The 16,011-nt window shown below is 41.3% G+C and overlaps 2 protein-coding genes across 2 annotated transcripts; one reads left to right on the forward strand and one right to left on the reverse strand.

The window, feature by feature from the left end:
* Positions 1 to 10,248: 10,248 nt before the first annotated feature.
* Rsph9 (Radial spoke head protein 9) lies at positions 10,249 to 14,426 on the reverse strand. The gene is made up of 5 exons (XM_076441541.1): positions 12,826 to 14,426; positions 12,593 to 12,758; positions 12,112 to 12,400; positions 11,855 to 12,043; positions 10,249 to 11,797 (listed from the first exon to the last, which is right to left on the reverse strand). Exons 1-4 carry the CDS (start codon positions 13,050 to 13,052, stop codon positions 11,883 to 11,885), a joined length of 843 nt encoding a protein of 280 aa, XP_076297656.1. The 5' UTR covers positions 13,053 to 14,426; the 3' UTR covers positions 10,249 to 11,797; positions 11,855 to 11,882.
* Positions 14,427 to 14,429: 3 nt separating this feature from the next.
* Positions 14,430 to 16,000, forward strand: LOC143217356 (ankyrin repeat domain-containing protein 49). The gene is made up of 4 exons (XM_076441543.1): positions 14,430 to 14,798; positions 14,975 to 15,135; positions 15,208 to 15,544; positions 15,885 to 16,000. Exons 1-3 carry the CDS (start codon positions 14,651 to 14,653, stop codon positions 15,541 to 15,543), a joined length of 645 nt encoding a protein of 214 aa, XP_076297658.1. The 5' UTR covers positions 14,430 to 14,650; the 3' UTR covers position 15,544; positions 15,885 to 16,000.
* Positions 16,001 to 16,011: the final 11 nt, after the last annotated feature.

Below are 16,011 nucleotides of genomic sequence, written 5' to 3' on the forward strand. Positions count from 1 at the left end.
AAAAGTGGTAAGAATTGCGATCTTTCAAGATTTTCGCTATTTCTACCACTTTTGATCGTTTATAACTTCGTAAACCGATTAACCGATTTCAATGAGATTTTCAGAACGTATATAATTTATACGAGTTGACGAAATTAAATTGGCCCAGCTAAAAAAGTCGTAAAAATCAGCAACATTCAACATATTTTTCAGACGTTATTTACTAATTCTTCTAGCCTTACAGAGAAGTCGTTAGGTCCATTCATAAAACAGTTGTTCCGGTTTAAAGTGTGTGTGTGATCAGTTATGCTCCCAACTGTAAACATTTGAATTACACGAATACACAATCTGAATGTGAATGAATTTTTCGACGGTGACCAGCCAGAATAAATTGAAACGCGGCGTACGGTCGAGGGGCAGTACACGTAGCTCGGCGAACACGACGGAGACACGCAAGAAGGAAACATCGGAGCGGGTCGTTTTGTTCGGGAACGGTAACATTGTTGTAACACGAGAAGATATTGTCCACTTGACAACGGAGCCACGGCATGGAAGAGAATCACTCGCAGTGCACGTGATGCCCGTCCGACCGATACTCGTTCCAGGCTCGTAGGAAACGCTTCGGGAACAAGCGCCTCGCGTTGAATTAAACGGCGCCAACGAAAATGAAAAATCCGCCGTTTCCCTCCCTCCTCTTCCGGTTCCCATGAAGGTGTTTCGGCGGTTCGTCCGCAACCTTTCAGAGAAATTTCACCGCATCGATCGTACACCAGCGACACTGCTTCTAGAGCTGTGGTATTGTGAAATGTATTTTGGCGAAATTTTGTTCGAGATTCAAATTGCTTTTTCGGACCTTCGCACCCTCCAGAACATTTTTCAAAAATATGGGGGTTGTTTTCACCCCCGGAGGCTTGTAGAACCTCAAATACAGCCAAGACAATTTACCAAATGTCTTCTTGTGGACAAATTCTACAGTGTAAATAAAAAAGAAAATTTAAAAAAAACCAATAAGTGTGAAATTGCCTTTTCAAACTTTCTGGCAATCAGCGTGTTGAAATTAGGCTTTGTTCCTGCTAATATCTCAAATACAGCTAAGAAAATCTACGAAATGTGTTCTTGTGGATAAATTCTGAAGTATAAATAAAAAATTTTATTCGAGATTCAAATTGCTTTTTCGGACTTCCGCACCCTCCAGAACATTTTTCAAAAATGCAAGGGTTGTTTTCACCCCCCGAGGCTTCTAGAAGCTCAAATGCAACCAAGACAATTTATCAAATGTCCTCTGGTGGACAAGTTCTGAAGTATAAATACAAAAGAAAATTTTTTTAAAAACCCCCAATAAGTGTGAAATTGTTGTTTTAGGTTTTCCGACAATCGGCGTGTTGAAATTAGGCTTTGTTCCTGCTAAAATCTCAAATACAGTTAAGAAAATGTACCAAATGTGTTCTTCTGGATAAGTTCTAAAGTATAAATAAAGAAAAAAGAATGTAAATACTCCGTATCACAGCAGATAGGGAAACGACGGGTCGGCTATCGTTCGCTAAACTATTTCCTAGAGTTTCGACGAGATCGTGTTGCACTCTCGTTAGAGGCGAGAGAGAGAGAGAGAGAGAGAGAGAGAGAGAGAGAGGCCGTGGTGGCGCGCATTCTAATTTCTATGAAAATTCTCGCGAGCCAGCGACCGTGAAACCAGGGCGAAAAAGAGGAGCGAATCGAATCGGCAGCGTCGGTCGATTGTTTCGGCAGGCTTGCTCCTTCTCTTGTTTTTCGTATTTCTGATTTCCCCCACTTGCTCTCTCCTTCTCTCATCGATGAAATTCCAGCTCGGCTCTAAAACGATCGGGGGGCGAACGTTTCGTAACGTTCGGGGGTCCAGGTAGGCAACCGTGGAACGAGAAGAGGAAGAAGACGGAGAAGAAACAAAGCAAATCGAGGAAAAGAATCGAGGGTGGCCGAGAGAGAGAGAGAGAGAGAGCAGTGGAGAGGGAGAGGAGGAAGAGCACGTTTCGAAGGAAGGGCCGAGAAAAGGCGGTCTCCTCGGCTCCTTGTCCCCGACGTTTAATTTCAGCCAGTCGAAAGGAGCTCGTAACATCTCTGCCGTGTTTAACATCGTGGAGAGGAGTGGGCCTTGGGAAGAAGATGCCCGCGATCAACCCAGAACCAGTTCTCGCGCCTTAAACGGACGGTTCTCACGCGTACCGGCCCTTCATCATGCTCTCCGCGCGACCTAATTGCCGCAGAACATCGAAACCACGTCCCGATGAGAAACACTGGAGACTACCCTCAATCTTTTCCCGCGGATCAGACAGTTTTCCGGCAAATTAGAATACCCAACGCGATTACTCCGCGAAAAAACCGCCGACGCAACCGCGCGAATAATTCGCGCCACGCGGAGCGTTCGACCTCCTTCACACTAGCACAGGCCTATCAACGTTAAAATTGTGTACGTACTTGAATAAAGAAGCGTACACCAGACACTCTTTTACACGGTTTTATACACACAGCAGAATATGCAGCTGATCCCAAAAATATTCGAACAACAAATTTCCTGTTCAAGAAAAATGTTTGACGATGTTCGAACAGTTATTCGGTAAATCCTCTATCGACGCAAAAGCCTCGGGGTGGTTCGTTTGCATCGATCGTAGAGGGACACTATTTTTTGAGCTTCCAAGGCCCAGCCGAACGTAGAGAAGGACAGCGACTCTCCGCGCCTCTTTCTTTCTCATACGCTGTCCTTCCTTGCGCCCGAAACGTTTTCATCGTCAATTAAACAACTAAATATAGTTGAAATTATATCGTGTTTGGTCTTATTTTAATCAGAAAAATGCCACAAATATATTGGTGAAAGTTTCGTAAAAAAATAAGTAATAATAAAGAAGATTTAATATCGGTGTTACATTGTGAGGACGCACGGCCCTTTGAACTGTGCCGACGACTGCGTCTCTCCGCGTCGCATTAGTAGTGGTTCACACCGATGTACCCGAGCCGAGATAAGAATACTACAGTGGAGGGGATATTTCTTTTGCGTCGATAGAAGATTTACTGTAATTAGACTGCGGATCTTTATGCAAAATAAAACATGTTTGCATTTATTTGCAGGACACAGGAGCCAAATAAAAATTGTATTCTTGTTTTAATTATTCTATTAAGCTGAAACGAACACATTGGTGTGCTTAAATATTTTTTACATGTCCACTGCTTTGAATTGTACGTACCCATTTTTGTCATAAATGCATAAAATCCGCAGTCTAGTTATAATTTGGTATGAAATCTGCTTTTACGAACTATCTAACTAATTATCCGTTGTGAGGGATGAGGATATACAGACACTAAATTTGTAATTTTTAGAAAATTGTCTGGTGATGTTCGAACTGTTGTAATTTCTTAAATTGGGCTTTCATTTTCAAGCTTGAAGCCTCTACTCCAACAAACTATCACCGATTTGCCCATAAAAAATTGTTGCATTATGTAACGAGTGGGAAAGTGGAGAAAATTGTCAATATGTAAATTGATATAATTTCGTTGAAAAAAAGAGGTAGAATTAAGTTTTAAAACGGGTCTTGTTCACGAAATTGCAACAAGAAATTTGATGTTCGTGTGGAAAAATATTCAGGTTGCAATTCTCGGGATAATGAAGTTTCGTAGAAGAGTGCGCGTAACGCTGGTTGAGAATTGCTGGGTGGCGATAGGATCGGGTCGAGTGATCGATAATGCGATCTTAACGGCCTGAAGGAAGGAAGGCGGCGGGCGCACTCGGCCCGATTCGAGCGTTAATGAGTCATTCGAGAGGCCGTGTTTGACACGTATCTGGTTCCTAATTGCTTGCTCGCGATCGGCTTAGAGCGAATTCGCCGACCGCGCGCGAGCGCAAGATCACTCTCGATCGCTGCACGCCACTGTCGGTTCCTCGAAAAACTCGGCAAAATTCCATTCTCTCCAATTGTACTGCAGCATTTGTCCACCTCTACCGTGCAATCTCTAAATCTAAATAATCGCAAAATTCAAATGAAGCTGCAAGTGCAATTTTTTCAAAAATTACTTTTTCCTTTTTTAAAAAAGGATGAAAGCTCCTACGCCAATGCAATGAAACAAGCCTGACGATTGGTTAGTTTGTTGTTCCTTTTCCAAAAGTGAATGGCAAATGGACTTCTTTCGGTTTTTCTGATATCCTAATATTTTTCCCCTCACTTGGCTATTTTTGTCGCTTTTTTAAGGTCATGAGCCGTTTTTTTTAAAGTGGTATATGTTCACTTTTGGAAAAAAAATGAGTTGATGGTAATTTTAGTAAGATATAGATATCCTCTTTTTATATTTATAATCATACATTCAATGGAGCCCGATTTCTTGATAAAATTTTAATTTTGATTAAGAATTTTAGCTACAAAATGTTATCGAAGAAATATTTTCTTTTGAAAGTGGAGTAAGTCCATTTCTAATAATCATAGTTAAAACAACTTTCTAATTGCAATTATTTTTTAAAAACAGCTTCATTTTGTATGAAATGAAACGAGAAAATTTTATCTCAACCAAATCTCTAGAAAAAAATACGGACGGGGAAATTATTAAATGGCTGAAAATATGCTGGTGAGGTTTGAAAGGGATGAACCGCACACAATTTTTTACAAAACTAGTATGGAAGAAAATGCTCCATTAGAAGTAATTTTTATATTTCGAAAACAATTTTAATAATTGATATTGCATAATAAAATTTAAGAGGTTTATAGTGTCAAAAATATCACCCGAATTGATTAACGTTTGCCAATATAATTTAAATTAATTCAGACGCAAACCCTTAAATATCTCGATGTATGAAAAAATGAACTTAAACCACTTTCAAAAATAACGGCTCATATATTGTTTTCAAGTTGTATGACCTACAAATTGTAATTTTTTTAACGTGTCTCTGAAATAAATTGCAGTCTTTTACATGGGTTTTCCTCGGAATTTCCCTTTTTTAATTCCAGTTTTCAAATAACTGTGGGTTTCCTAAGGAAATGTTTAAACCTCGTCGGGCGGGCCATTTTAATAAATATACAATTGGGGGGGTTTATTCTATCGTCCCTAACGCAGCAGCTGTTCAGTGAATTAATTAGAAACCGAGTAATTGCCCGACGATATTATCTAGGATCGAAATCTGCTTTCTGAAAAATGCAGAATATTCTTCGATCGCAGCTAGACAAAACACAGTGAAAAATCTGAGAGTCCACACAATTGACGAACGTTCCTGAACTTCAGCCAGGCTTTCGAGAAATGGCGGTGTACTCCAGGCTGCGAGGAAGCGGCGAGGTTCACGCTGCCGGAACAAAGAAAGTCAATGCCGTGACGTTTCCACGAGGTTTTTACGGTTTACTCTAGGTACCGTTACGCCGCGATTTCGCCGCGATCGTCGTACAGTATTAAAAAAGAGCGACAAAGCGAGTCGGAAGACGGAGCATGGGGTCGATAACCGACGCTCTCGATCCCTCGAACCCGAGAACACGTTCCTCCTGCGAGCAACACCTTCCTTTCCAGCTCGAAATCCCGATTTACAAGCAGATTCTGCAGCAATCATTTCACAACCGATGCTCAAAAGTGAACCAAAGTCGCCAGATCAGGGGAATTAACTCGAATCGAGGGGAAAGGTTACCCCCTCTCTGCCCGTACCGGATCAATCACGTGACGCATGCACGACAAAGTAGAAGGGGGAAGGGTAGAGTGGGAGAGACAAGTCTCAAACCGGTGACTTTTAGCTGAATCTATCAACGCCAGTCGAATCAGTCTCGGACTTTCCATTTAATATCGGTTACATTGTAAACACTCGTTTCACACCCAGCTCAATAAATTCCTCAATGCAACCGAGAAGTTTTGTTAACTTCTTGTCGCGTTCCCGCACTCGACACACATTCTCTGCACGCACGTTGCAAATATCTATTTCTAACGACGTCTTTAACTGCACCAGAGCCTGTTAACATTCAGACAGCACGCGATATCGAAAATGTAGTTCTCGTTAACGCTCGTTCGAGTCGACTCACCGGTCTCAGATTTTTTCTTTGAAAATTGTTGGAATTGCGCAGACTCGTTTCATAAGAAATTGTCGAATACAAATTAATGCGACCATATGAAATAGTAGAAACAGCGAAGGCTTTCAATTTTATCGTAGAACAGTTACGGAGATCTTTGATGTGAAACGAGTTTTAAATGGATAGAGACGTAAAATTCCAAATAATTAATTTGAGGGACAGTTAGCGTTGAAATTGCTATTAAATATTATTAGTTGCATTGTAAATCTTGAATATTAATGGACAAATTTGTATGTGCCCAAACCAAAAAACAACTTTTCTAGTTCGATATAAAGAATATCGAATATTATTCGATGTGATAATGTAACAGTGAATTAATAGAAGCATTAATAGAAGTTGCTATCAAATTATGATTAGCTGCATTTTTAAATTTTAAATTTCGAATAATAATGACAACATCCCTAGTCCAATATAAAGAATATAGAATATTATTTTATGTGACAGTGAATTACGACATTAGTAGGAGGTAAACAATTTTTTTTAGGAGAAACAGAGTCATATTTAGGACAAACTGACACATTATTCAATTACGCTATTAAATTATTATTAGTTGCATTGTAAATCTTGAGTAATAATGGAAAAATTTGTATGTGCTTAAACCAAAAAACAACATTCCTAGTCCGATACAAAAATATCGAATATTATTCGATGTGATAATGTAACAGCGAATTAATAGAGGCATTAATAGAAGTTGCTATCAAATTATGATTAGTTGCATTTCTAAATTTTAAATTTCGAATAATAATGACAACATCCCTAGTCCAATATAAAGAATATAGAATATTATTTTATGTGACAGTGAATTACGACATTAGTAGGAGGTAAACAATTTTTGTTTAGTAGAAACAGAGTCATTTTTAGGACAAACTGATATTGAAGAGGTCTGAGCCCCTGATTATTATTTATTTAACGGATGAAATCAGATTGTGGTCAGTTCGAGCCTGTGACAGGAACATTTTCCATTGAATTCCGTCTAATTTATGATCCGCTACGAATTGGTCAACGCGATCACGCATGCGTGACAGCGGCCGTGAACGTGTTTGTTCACGTTCGATTCCCGTATTCGAGACATCTCGCGGCGATTTATCGACGAGATGGCTGTCCCGTGGATGGAAACGGGTTAATGCTCGGCGGAAACGGTCCTTTCGAGGAATCGGCCGGCCGAATGGCCTGCTAGGAAGCTATCGGGCCACGGAACGGTAAGTATGTATATCCTGGGACGATGGTTCGAGTGATCGCCGATGAAGACGAATAGGAGAAAGACGGTAGACGCGACGTGAAACGGAGAGAGACACGCGCGGACAGAGAGAAAGAGGATACACCGCTTGAATAGGAACCGGAACTCACGGTCCGTGCTCGGAATTGACTACACGATTGCACATGTACGGCTGTGCATATGAATCAGATAAAAGAGAGCCGGAGGCTTTTCTATCCGCGCGTTCGCCGGGAGCAACGGAGAGAAAGAGGAACGGAGAAAGAGCGAGAGCGAGAGAGAAAGTTATCGGTGCCCGCGTCATTGATTTCTTCGCAATGGAAATAAATCTCGGCGCGCATCGAAGAGGAAAGAAACGCTTTCAAAACCACGGGGACCCCCAGAAAATGGTACGGCCCCCACTCTACCTTCCCCCTCTACGACGCTATTCCCCCACGCCTCCGCTGCGGCCTGATCACGTGACGTAATGGCGGAGAGAGGGAAACTTTTTCCTCAATTCGTGCCCCCTCCCCTCAGCCGGCGATACTGGGCACAGGAAGAGTTAAAACGTTAAAAAATGAAAACAATCAAATCACGTGTTAACATCTGCAAATACAACGTACCACTTTAAACCACTAATTTAGCAAAAGAAAGTCATGAACTCCCTGAATATTATGTATTAAGACTTGACACAGCTGAATGAAATTTTAAAACTTTTTATAAAATCATTGTTACCCGTGAAAATGTTCAAAAAATTCTGTCTGCGAAATTGAACGGACCGGACCGTCTTCAATTAAATTGAGAGATTATAGACATCACGCAACGATGGTACATACATAGTAAAGAAGTGCACCTGAATGGTTCAGGAGGACAGCACATGATTTCTTAGATTTCTTGTAGAGCGTAAAAAGACGAATCCAACGACTACAATGACCACACCATTTCGATCATTGTGTGTCCGAAAGCATCGACCGGCTCACCTTTCAGTACAGTTCAGAATAGTCATTGTAGTCGTCGGATTCGCCGCGTAGAAAGTCAGAACTGTTCCGCTTCCACGCGGTGAAATCTCGAGAAACTCGCCACCCCGATTTTCCTCGCTTTTGGAAACACGCCTGCGATTTTCGCGCTCGGAATTAATTCGTGTCCTCGGTGCTCCACGAGTTCTCGAATGAAAATGAGAACCGCTATATCTCACGCAGCAATTTCGAAAACTATGGAAAATATTGGCTGAGACGTGGGGCAAAGATCAAAGCGGATTTGTCTTCTCTAAAAGAATTATTTTCATAAAGTAATAAAGAATTATGTAATGGAATAATATAACGTCTTCGATCGACCGACGGCGGCGATCTCGGAGAAGCTTCCGGTTAGAAATGATTGGATTAATAACTACAACGAACATCGAATGCGAAACGATATGAAGAGCTACTTCGTCAGCCGATGAGATCATCCGAATAAATATTTCAAAATTTTTTTACTCTTTTATCTCAATTAATTTTATTCGTTTATTTAAATTCTTTTATGCTCCAAAATAGTATATTATTTGAAGTCCGATGAGAACCCCTGCGGAGCCCGTATGTCGACAACCGGGTACCCCACTTACACGGCGTGTTTCGTTAAAAAAAAATAGAGAGAGATTCTGTGAACGCCCTATTCCGGGTGAAACGACCGGTACACGCCGGCTGAACTAGCCTAATCGGCAGTTTCGAGCGCGAAGCACCGCATAGTGTCCCGGGGCCGATTAATTCGACACAACAGCGGAAATGGAGGAACCTATCTACACGGGATCCTGATGAAACCGCGAACAGGGGAGAGAGATCCCCTGTTTCGTTCATTAACGGATTGCGGGTTCATGCAAATTTCGGTTTTCCGCGTACGGCGCAAGCGCGTTGCACCGGGATCGCCCGGAAACTCGAAATCTATGACACAGGAACGGGAAGACCGGAATTTCCCGGTGGCATATGCACGAGCGCGGAAAATCCTCCGCATTCCCACCTTCCCGATTCGCTGGAGAAGCGAAATGCTGTTCTCGTCTGTTCCGATGGCTAGGGGAAAAATGTTGCCCAATAACGAGGGACTAGTAACTCCTCCCTTTGACCCGGCTAACCTTGAATCTCGTCGTGCAGACATTAAATAGAATGTTGTACGATTCCCGGCGAGTGATTGTTAACGATGGAGTCGGACCGGTCGATCGATTATGTTCGATTATATTCGATTGCATTCTCTCGCTGTGCGTGTGCAAGAGGGGCGCACGGTAACCTAACTGCGAACGCGACTGTTTCGCCGAGGCTGCGAACAAGCGATCCTGCGACACGTCGCGACGAGATGCAAAATGAAAATTCGCGTTTTCGTTCCCAACCATCTTGGGAGAGACCCGTTCGCATCGATTGCACTCGGCTTTCTCTCTCCCTCTCTCTCTCTCTCTTCCTCTCGTTCTTCGAACGATAGGGCAACGCGAACAAAAATTCGGCGACGTGAGGTGACGCGAGTAATTCGTACGAGAGCAAGCTGGAATCCTGACTCGCGTCGTCCGGCTGTCAAAGATCGAGAACGGAACCATTCATGTCGGAATTCGAAACCCAAGCGGCGAAAACGACTGTGAGGATCCTGGGACGTTCGTCCTGGGACCTACGCTAGGATCCACGTGCTAGGAAATACGTTCTCGCCGCAGCCGGCGTCACCCGGCGATTCGCCGTTACGGAACTGTCGAATTAACGGTCGAAGTACAGCGACCCGACGATCGTAAAACCGCTCGACCGGCGAAGAACGAACGGCGGAAATGATGGCGTGGGTTTCACTTACCGTTAACGGCGATATATCCTCAGGAATTGCGTCGGAATACGGATCCCAAGCACTTGCAACAACACTTCACTCGAGTACGCCGGTCACTGCGCTTGTGCGTTCAAATTCGTCGTCCTACGGCGCAACGATGCCGCCATCTCGCGCGATTGCGCGGCAACCGACTCACGCCAACATGGCCGGTTCACAATGCCCGCGATGTAGCCTCAAGTCCTACGCACACGAAACGCCCGACCAATTAAAAAAATTCGACGGTCAAGCGACTCCGGATGTTTATGCGAAATAAAAAGTTTCTGCATCAATTGCAAGACGCAGGAGCTAAATATAAGTTTACATTCTTATTAACAAATAATATATTAATACTCTTAAAGTCTTTTAATATTTTCACTGTTTTAAATTGCACCTGCTCAGTTTTTTGTTATAAACGCATAAAATCCGGAGTCGATGATTAATAATCGACACTAAACCCACCGAGCACTAAAAGCGATTAAAAATGTATTGGCTTGGAAAAATGACAAAGCTCTATTTGTTTCTATATGACTGCGGATGTTTATGTATTTATGGCTCCCAAAAATTTTCGAAAAATGCTAGAAAATAAAATGCCACAGAATTTAGTACGTTTTCTATTTATTTTAGATCTACGAAGACTACCACCACTAAAAATAAGATTTTACACGATTCCATGTTCTCTTAACAAAAATTATAAATTGCATAAACATCCGCAATCTATTTATCACAATATCTGTAGCTGGAAGAAAAAACGTCGCGTGTCGCAATTTCAAAAAATTTGAGTTTATGCATTAATTCAGGATTTATGTATTGTACCAGAAAAATAGTAATGAAAACAAATTCGAAAGGTTCGAAAAAATAATGCAATCCGATGTTTTATGTTCAATTTGGCAATCACGTTCTTACAACCACAAATATATATGCTTGGATAAAGAAATTTATCGAATCAATTTCCATGTAAACAACTTCATAATTTCAATAATTGTAAGATTAAAAATATACAACCGTTCATTCGACCGGCAATGGTAGATTTAGTGTTAACCTATCGACACGCTTCGTACGACTGACGTTGTTAGCCCTATGGAAATGACAAGGTCGAATTCGTTCGAACTCTGCGCGGTTCTTATTGCTAGACCGCGGGTTTTTATGCAACGTCGAAATTGCCCGCTTTTATTGCAGTACAAATTTCCTTGATCGTATGAACGAGTCGAAAATGACCTGAATATTTTCAAACATTACCTGAACGTTTTCAGCTTTATCATTGATGCACAAAATATACGCAGTCTATTTATTTATTACGATACGCAGTGGCGGATTTACAGGGGGCTATAGGGGCTATAGCCCAGTGCGGGAAAATCCAGGGGCGGAAAATTTTTGGAAAAATACCGAAGGCACAATGTAAAAATGTTAACCAATTTAAAAATCAAAATAACTTGTTTGCATGACGTTGTATGAAATGAAAGTAAGTGTAGTAAGAAATATAAGGATCCGTGTATATACACGAATCTGTGAATACTTTGTAAATTCAATGTTAACCTTAAAAACCTAACAATCGAGAAACGGCTGTGGAAAATAGGGGCGAAAATGAAGATTCTTATTGCAATACTCGATACGCTTATGTGATCGATTTAAAAATAGATGCATACCAGTCTAATGTATGCATGTAAATAGGATACTTTCTTCGTCACGGTCAACGCCGATACGGGGAATAAACAATAAACAGTCTGACGTCACGGTCGCTGCGACGCCACAGTCCTTTGACCTACAAAAAGAAAATGTACTTTCTAACACTCTCAAGTCATTTAATCGAAGATAATACCGTTGGAATCCTTGATCTTCCTCTCCTCTCATACTATGAACGCGACGTCTAAATTCTTCTTCGCGTGGCCGAAATAAAGGTACCCGTGATGCGGGCTGTTCATTTTATGATAGAAAGTCATGCCGGGCCAATACAAGCTGTGCAACAGTACCAAGTTCTTTTCATGTAATACTTGTAGGCTCCAGCATCCTACGAACAGCGATTGTTTATAAACTAATTAAATGATCTTATATATATGTATATACGTTGTGCAATACCTTGCGGGACGTCCATGTCGATCGTGTCCAGAAAATCGGTCGCGTAATTGTAGTCAGGCCTGGTCAACAAATTGGTGTTCCATTTTTGTTGCGGAGGACGAGCATGCAGAAAGGATTTGAAGTGGACGCAGTCTGCAGGACCGAGTCCTTCGAACCCGGGATTTTCAATTACGTCACCGCTCGGACATTTGAACCATGCACCACGCGGGATCACCGCGGCACCTTCTCGAATGAAATACACCGTAGCAGCGAGCCTGTCCTCTTCTTTTAATTCTCTCGGTATAGGGCCCTGGTACATGTGCATCAACCCCGACAATATACCGAAACCAGTCACAATGACTGGTCTTTAGAAAAAATGCTTGAACATTTTCATAAACGATAAATGCATAAAGATCAGCAGTCTCTAGACATTATACGGTAACCGTACCCCTTTTTTTTCAAGTTTGAAAACACGTTTACGTACACGGTGGCGCCATCTTACCTCGTAATACTTCTTCGGATCCTCGTTTGGCGGGAACGGAGGATTGGTGTTGTAAACATTAGCAACTATCGACGGATCGCCCTCGAATTTGTTGATCGCGAGCGGCGTTAAAAATTGGGCGCATTTGTCCGCGTTCGGCAGGAGAAACCAGTCGAAACAATCGGTGCTGAATTAAAAAGCGTTCGTCGTAACGAGATGAAAGCAAATTGAGAACCACTGCGACATTTTCTTACCTATAATAATAAACTTGCCCGTCCATGCAATCTCTCTCGAACCCGTAAGCAATGTGATAATCGTTTCGTGTCCCGTAGATTTTGCCCCAGTAGTAACATCTTCGGAAATGATTCTCCTTCTGCAGTATCGTTAGAGAACTACGCAGTAACTGAGAATGCTCGGTTCCCACGCAAATGCCAGCGTCGCCCAGGAGATCCAAACTCTCCAGCAATTTTGTGCATTCCATTTTCTAGCTTCCAGGCTAGTCGTATATTGACAGTTGATCTTGTAACCTAACATGTATAAAACAATCGAGAATATCTCTCGGGTTTTGTCCGAAACTACTAATTTTACAATGTGTCTAGCAATAAGCAGGCGTAATAATTTTTCCGGCGTAATAGGGTTGTCGAATCAACGTGTACATTTAAAGTCTTTTTATTTATGATCATAAGTAGACTGCGGATCTTTATGCAAAATAAAAATTTTCTGCATTGATTGTCAGGGATAGAAACCAAATTGCATGTTACAATATTTTTAATGATTCTAATAGAGGAGAAATCATATATTGACGTCTTCAATTTGAAAAATTTTTCAACAATTTTCAATTCCATCTACTCAATTTTTCTATAAATGCATAAAATCCGCAGTCTACTGATCACAAATCATTTTGGCGGGCGCTGACACAAATCGTTAGAACGAATCGGGGGAAACAATACTAAAGCAAATGGCAACAATTCTAGGCAGAAAAAACCGTGATATCGCGACGTTCCTAGTTCCTGGAACGGTCGTTTGTTGTCGTTTATGTCGAGCTCGACCACTGTGAAAGAGAGGAGGAAAAAGGAAGGAAGTAGAATTAGATCTAACCACTACAATTTAGCAGCATCACTTTATAGAAAAAATTATATCAATTACACACAATGCGAATGCGGTCACGAAATGGAGGATATAGATCACATCATTTGGAATTGTCCAATTTACGAAAGGAAAAGAGGAAAACTATTAAGACTTTTCGCTAGAAAAGATATATAGATCTAGAAGAGGAAGTATCCAAAATATTGGGTAAAAAAAGATGTTACCATCCTGAGGTCAATAGCGGCCTTCTTGTTACAAATTGATCACAACCAAATAAAAGGTGCAATGAGAAGGTGCTCTTCGAAATACAAAGTACAAATTAAATTTAAGACGAAAGGATTAAATATTAAGTACCAAGTTTTAGATTCTAAGTCTATTTATACATAAGACTGATCTACCCCAATATCACTTAACCTATGGAAAAAAAAAGAAAAAAAAAATATATACGATAAGGTTGATACTCTGTTTCTGATAAGTGCAATAACAATATGCAAAATAGAAATAGTCACTGACTGACTAGTGGATAAGAGAAATAGAGAGCAAGAGACATTTTGTTGAAAAGTACAAAACCATACAAAACAGAAAATAGAATAGTAATACAAAAGACGGGTTTGCTTTGGGCAAATAGAACTCCGGTTCTCCAACGCCATCTCTGCGCAATGTGGGGTAAAGAATGAACTAAACTAAACTAAAAAAGGAGCGTTTCGTCCTAGGCCCGCCAGAGGACTCATCAGTAAGATTGCCTTAGACGGTGGGATCAGGTGGGATGTCAGAAGGCGGTTGAGGACGGTATATATACTAATTGCTGTGGAACGAGTACTTGCGGGAAAGGCCTATTCGAGTGCCTGTCCCTCTTGTGGCGCAATGTATGAAGTTCGGCCTCCACGTCGTGTAGTAAAATCCTAGGCAGAAAAAACCATGATATTGCGAGTATTGCGACGTTCCTAGTTCCTGGAACGGTCGTTTATTGTCGTTTATGTCGCACAAGTCAAAATGTCATCTTCCGATGAAGAGTTTGACAAGCTGATGAATCTGGAAAAGATTCGCGATAAAATTCTAAGCGAGCCTCGGGGCGAGCGTATGCAAGTTAGCGGTTGGGAGGATGACGATGATGGGGTGGACGCTGAGCGGAATGCGAGAGGTTAGGAACGAGAATTGTTTACATAGGTTAAAAGAGTTCAAGAACGTTGACGTACTACTTCCAATTTATCAAAATTGTTAATGAAAAAATAGAATACGTTTCTCTCTCTCCTGTTTCTCACAGATTAATGCAGGTATATTTCATTTCTCATTAAAAATTTTGCCCCTTACTTCCAGAGCCCGAAGAGAACGAAATTCTCGACGCAGCTGAGAAAGGCAACCTCGAGAAGACGCGAATGTTAATAACAAAAAATCCGGAATTATTAGAAAGCACGGATAACGACGGTTACACTCCGCTCCATAGAGCTTGCTATGGCAATCACGTGGAAGTTGTGGAGGTAAATAGGGGTCCCTGTGCTTCTTTGACACTTGTGAACATTGATATTAATCTTTTAATGTTTTCTTTGCAGTACCTATTACAGGCTGGTGCAAAAATAAATTCTAAAACTATGGACGACTGGCAACCTCTGCATTCGGCTTGTTGTTGGAACAACGTCGAATCCGCTGCAGTTTTAATTGCAAACGGAGCAGACATAAATGCCAAAAGCAAGGGGGATCAGACTCCCTTGCATTTGGTCTCGGCAAGCTCTCACAATTCTCGTTCCCTGCAGCTTCTCCTTCTACATCCAGATACCAATCCCCTGGTGGTCAATTCCAGTGGAGACACGCCTGAACAAATTGCTAGGAGGACGGGAAAGTACTATCCCATGTTCGAGATCGTGGAGGACTGCTTAAACGTAATCTAAAGTAAGTTGGCCCAACTCTAACTTCATGTTTTACAAATTTACTTGGTATCCTTATATACAAACGTCACGATGTTATGAACATAAAAAAATGTGTGAATGTATAACAATTCGATGGAACGATATATGTTCAGTGTAGTATTGTTCCATTTATAAATATATTAATAACTCAACATGTAAATACCTATCGCCTAAGTAAAAGTGCATTGTATGTATGTTCGCCGATACAACAAAATATAAAAACGTCTATGCGATCCGCGTTCCTAGAAACATAACGAAAAATAAAATTTCAATGAACATTTCGATAAAATAATACTTTAACGTGGCATTCGTTTGTCCTACAGGTGGAAACGCGATGGAAAATCGATTGGAAAAATGCTTATTGATAAAAACGATTGTTCGAGCTGCTACATATATAAAATAAAAGTTCGTACGTTACGTCGACGGACTCGAAAGGCATTTTGGTTTTCT

This window comes from Lasioglossum baleicum, chromosome 16 (genome assembly GCF_051020765.1).
Source record: "Lasioglossum baleicum chromosome 16, iyLasBale1, whole genome shotgun sequence".
Classification (NCBI taxonomy): Eukaryota; Metazoa; Arthropoda; class Insecta; order Hymenoptera; family Halictidae; genus Lasioglossum; species Lasioglossum baleicum.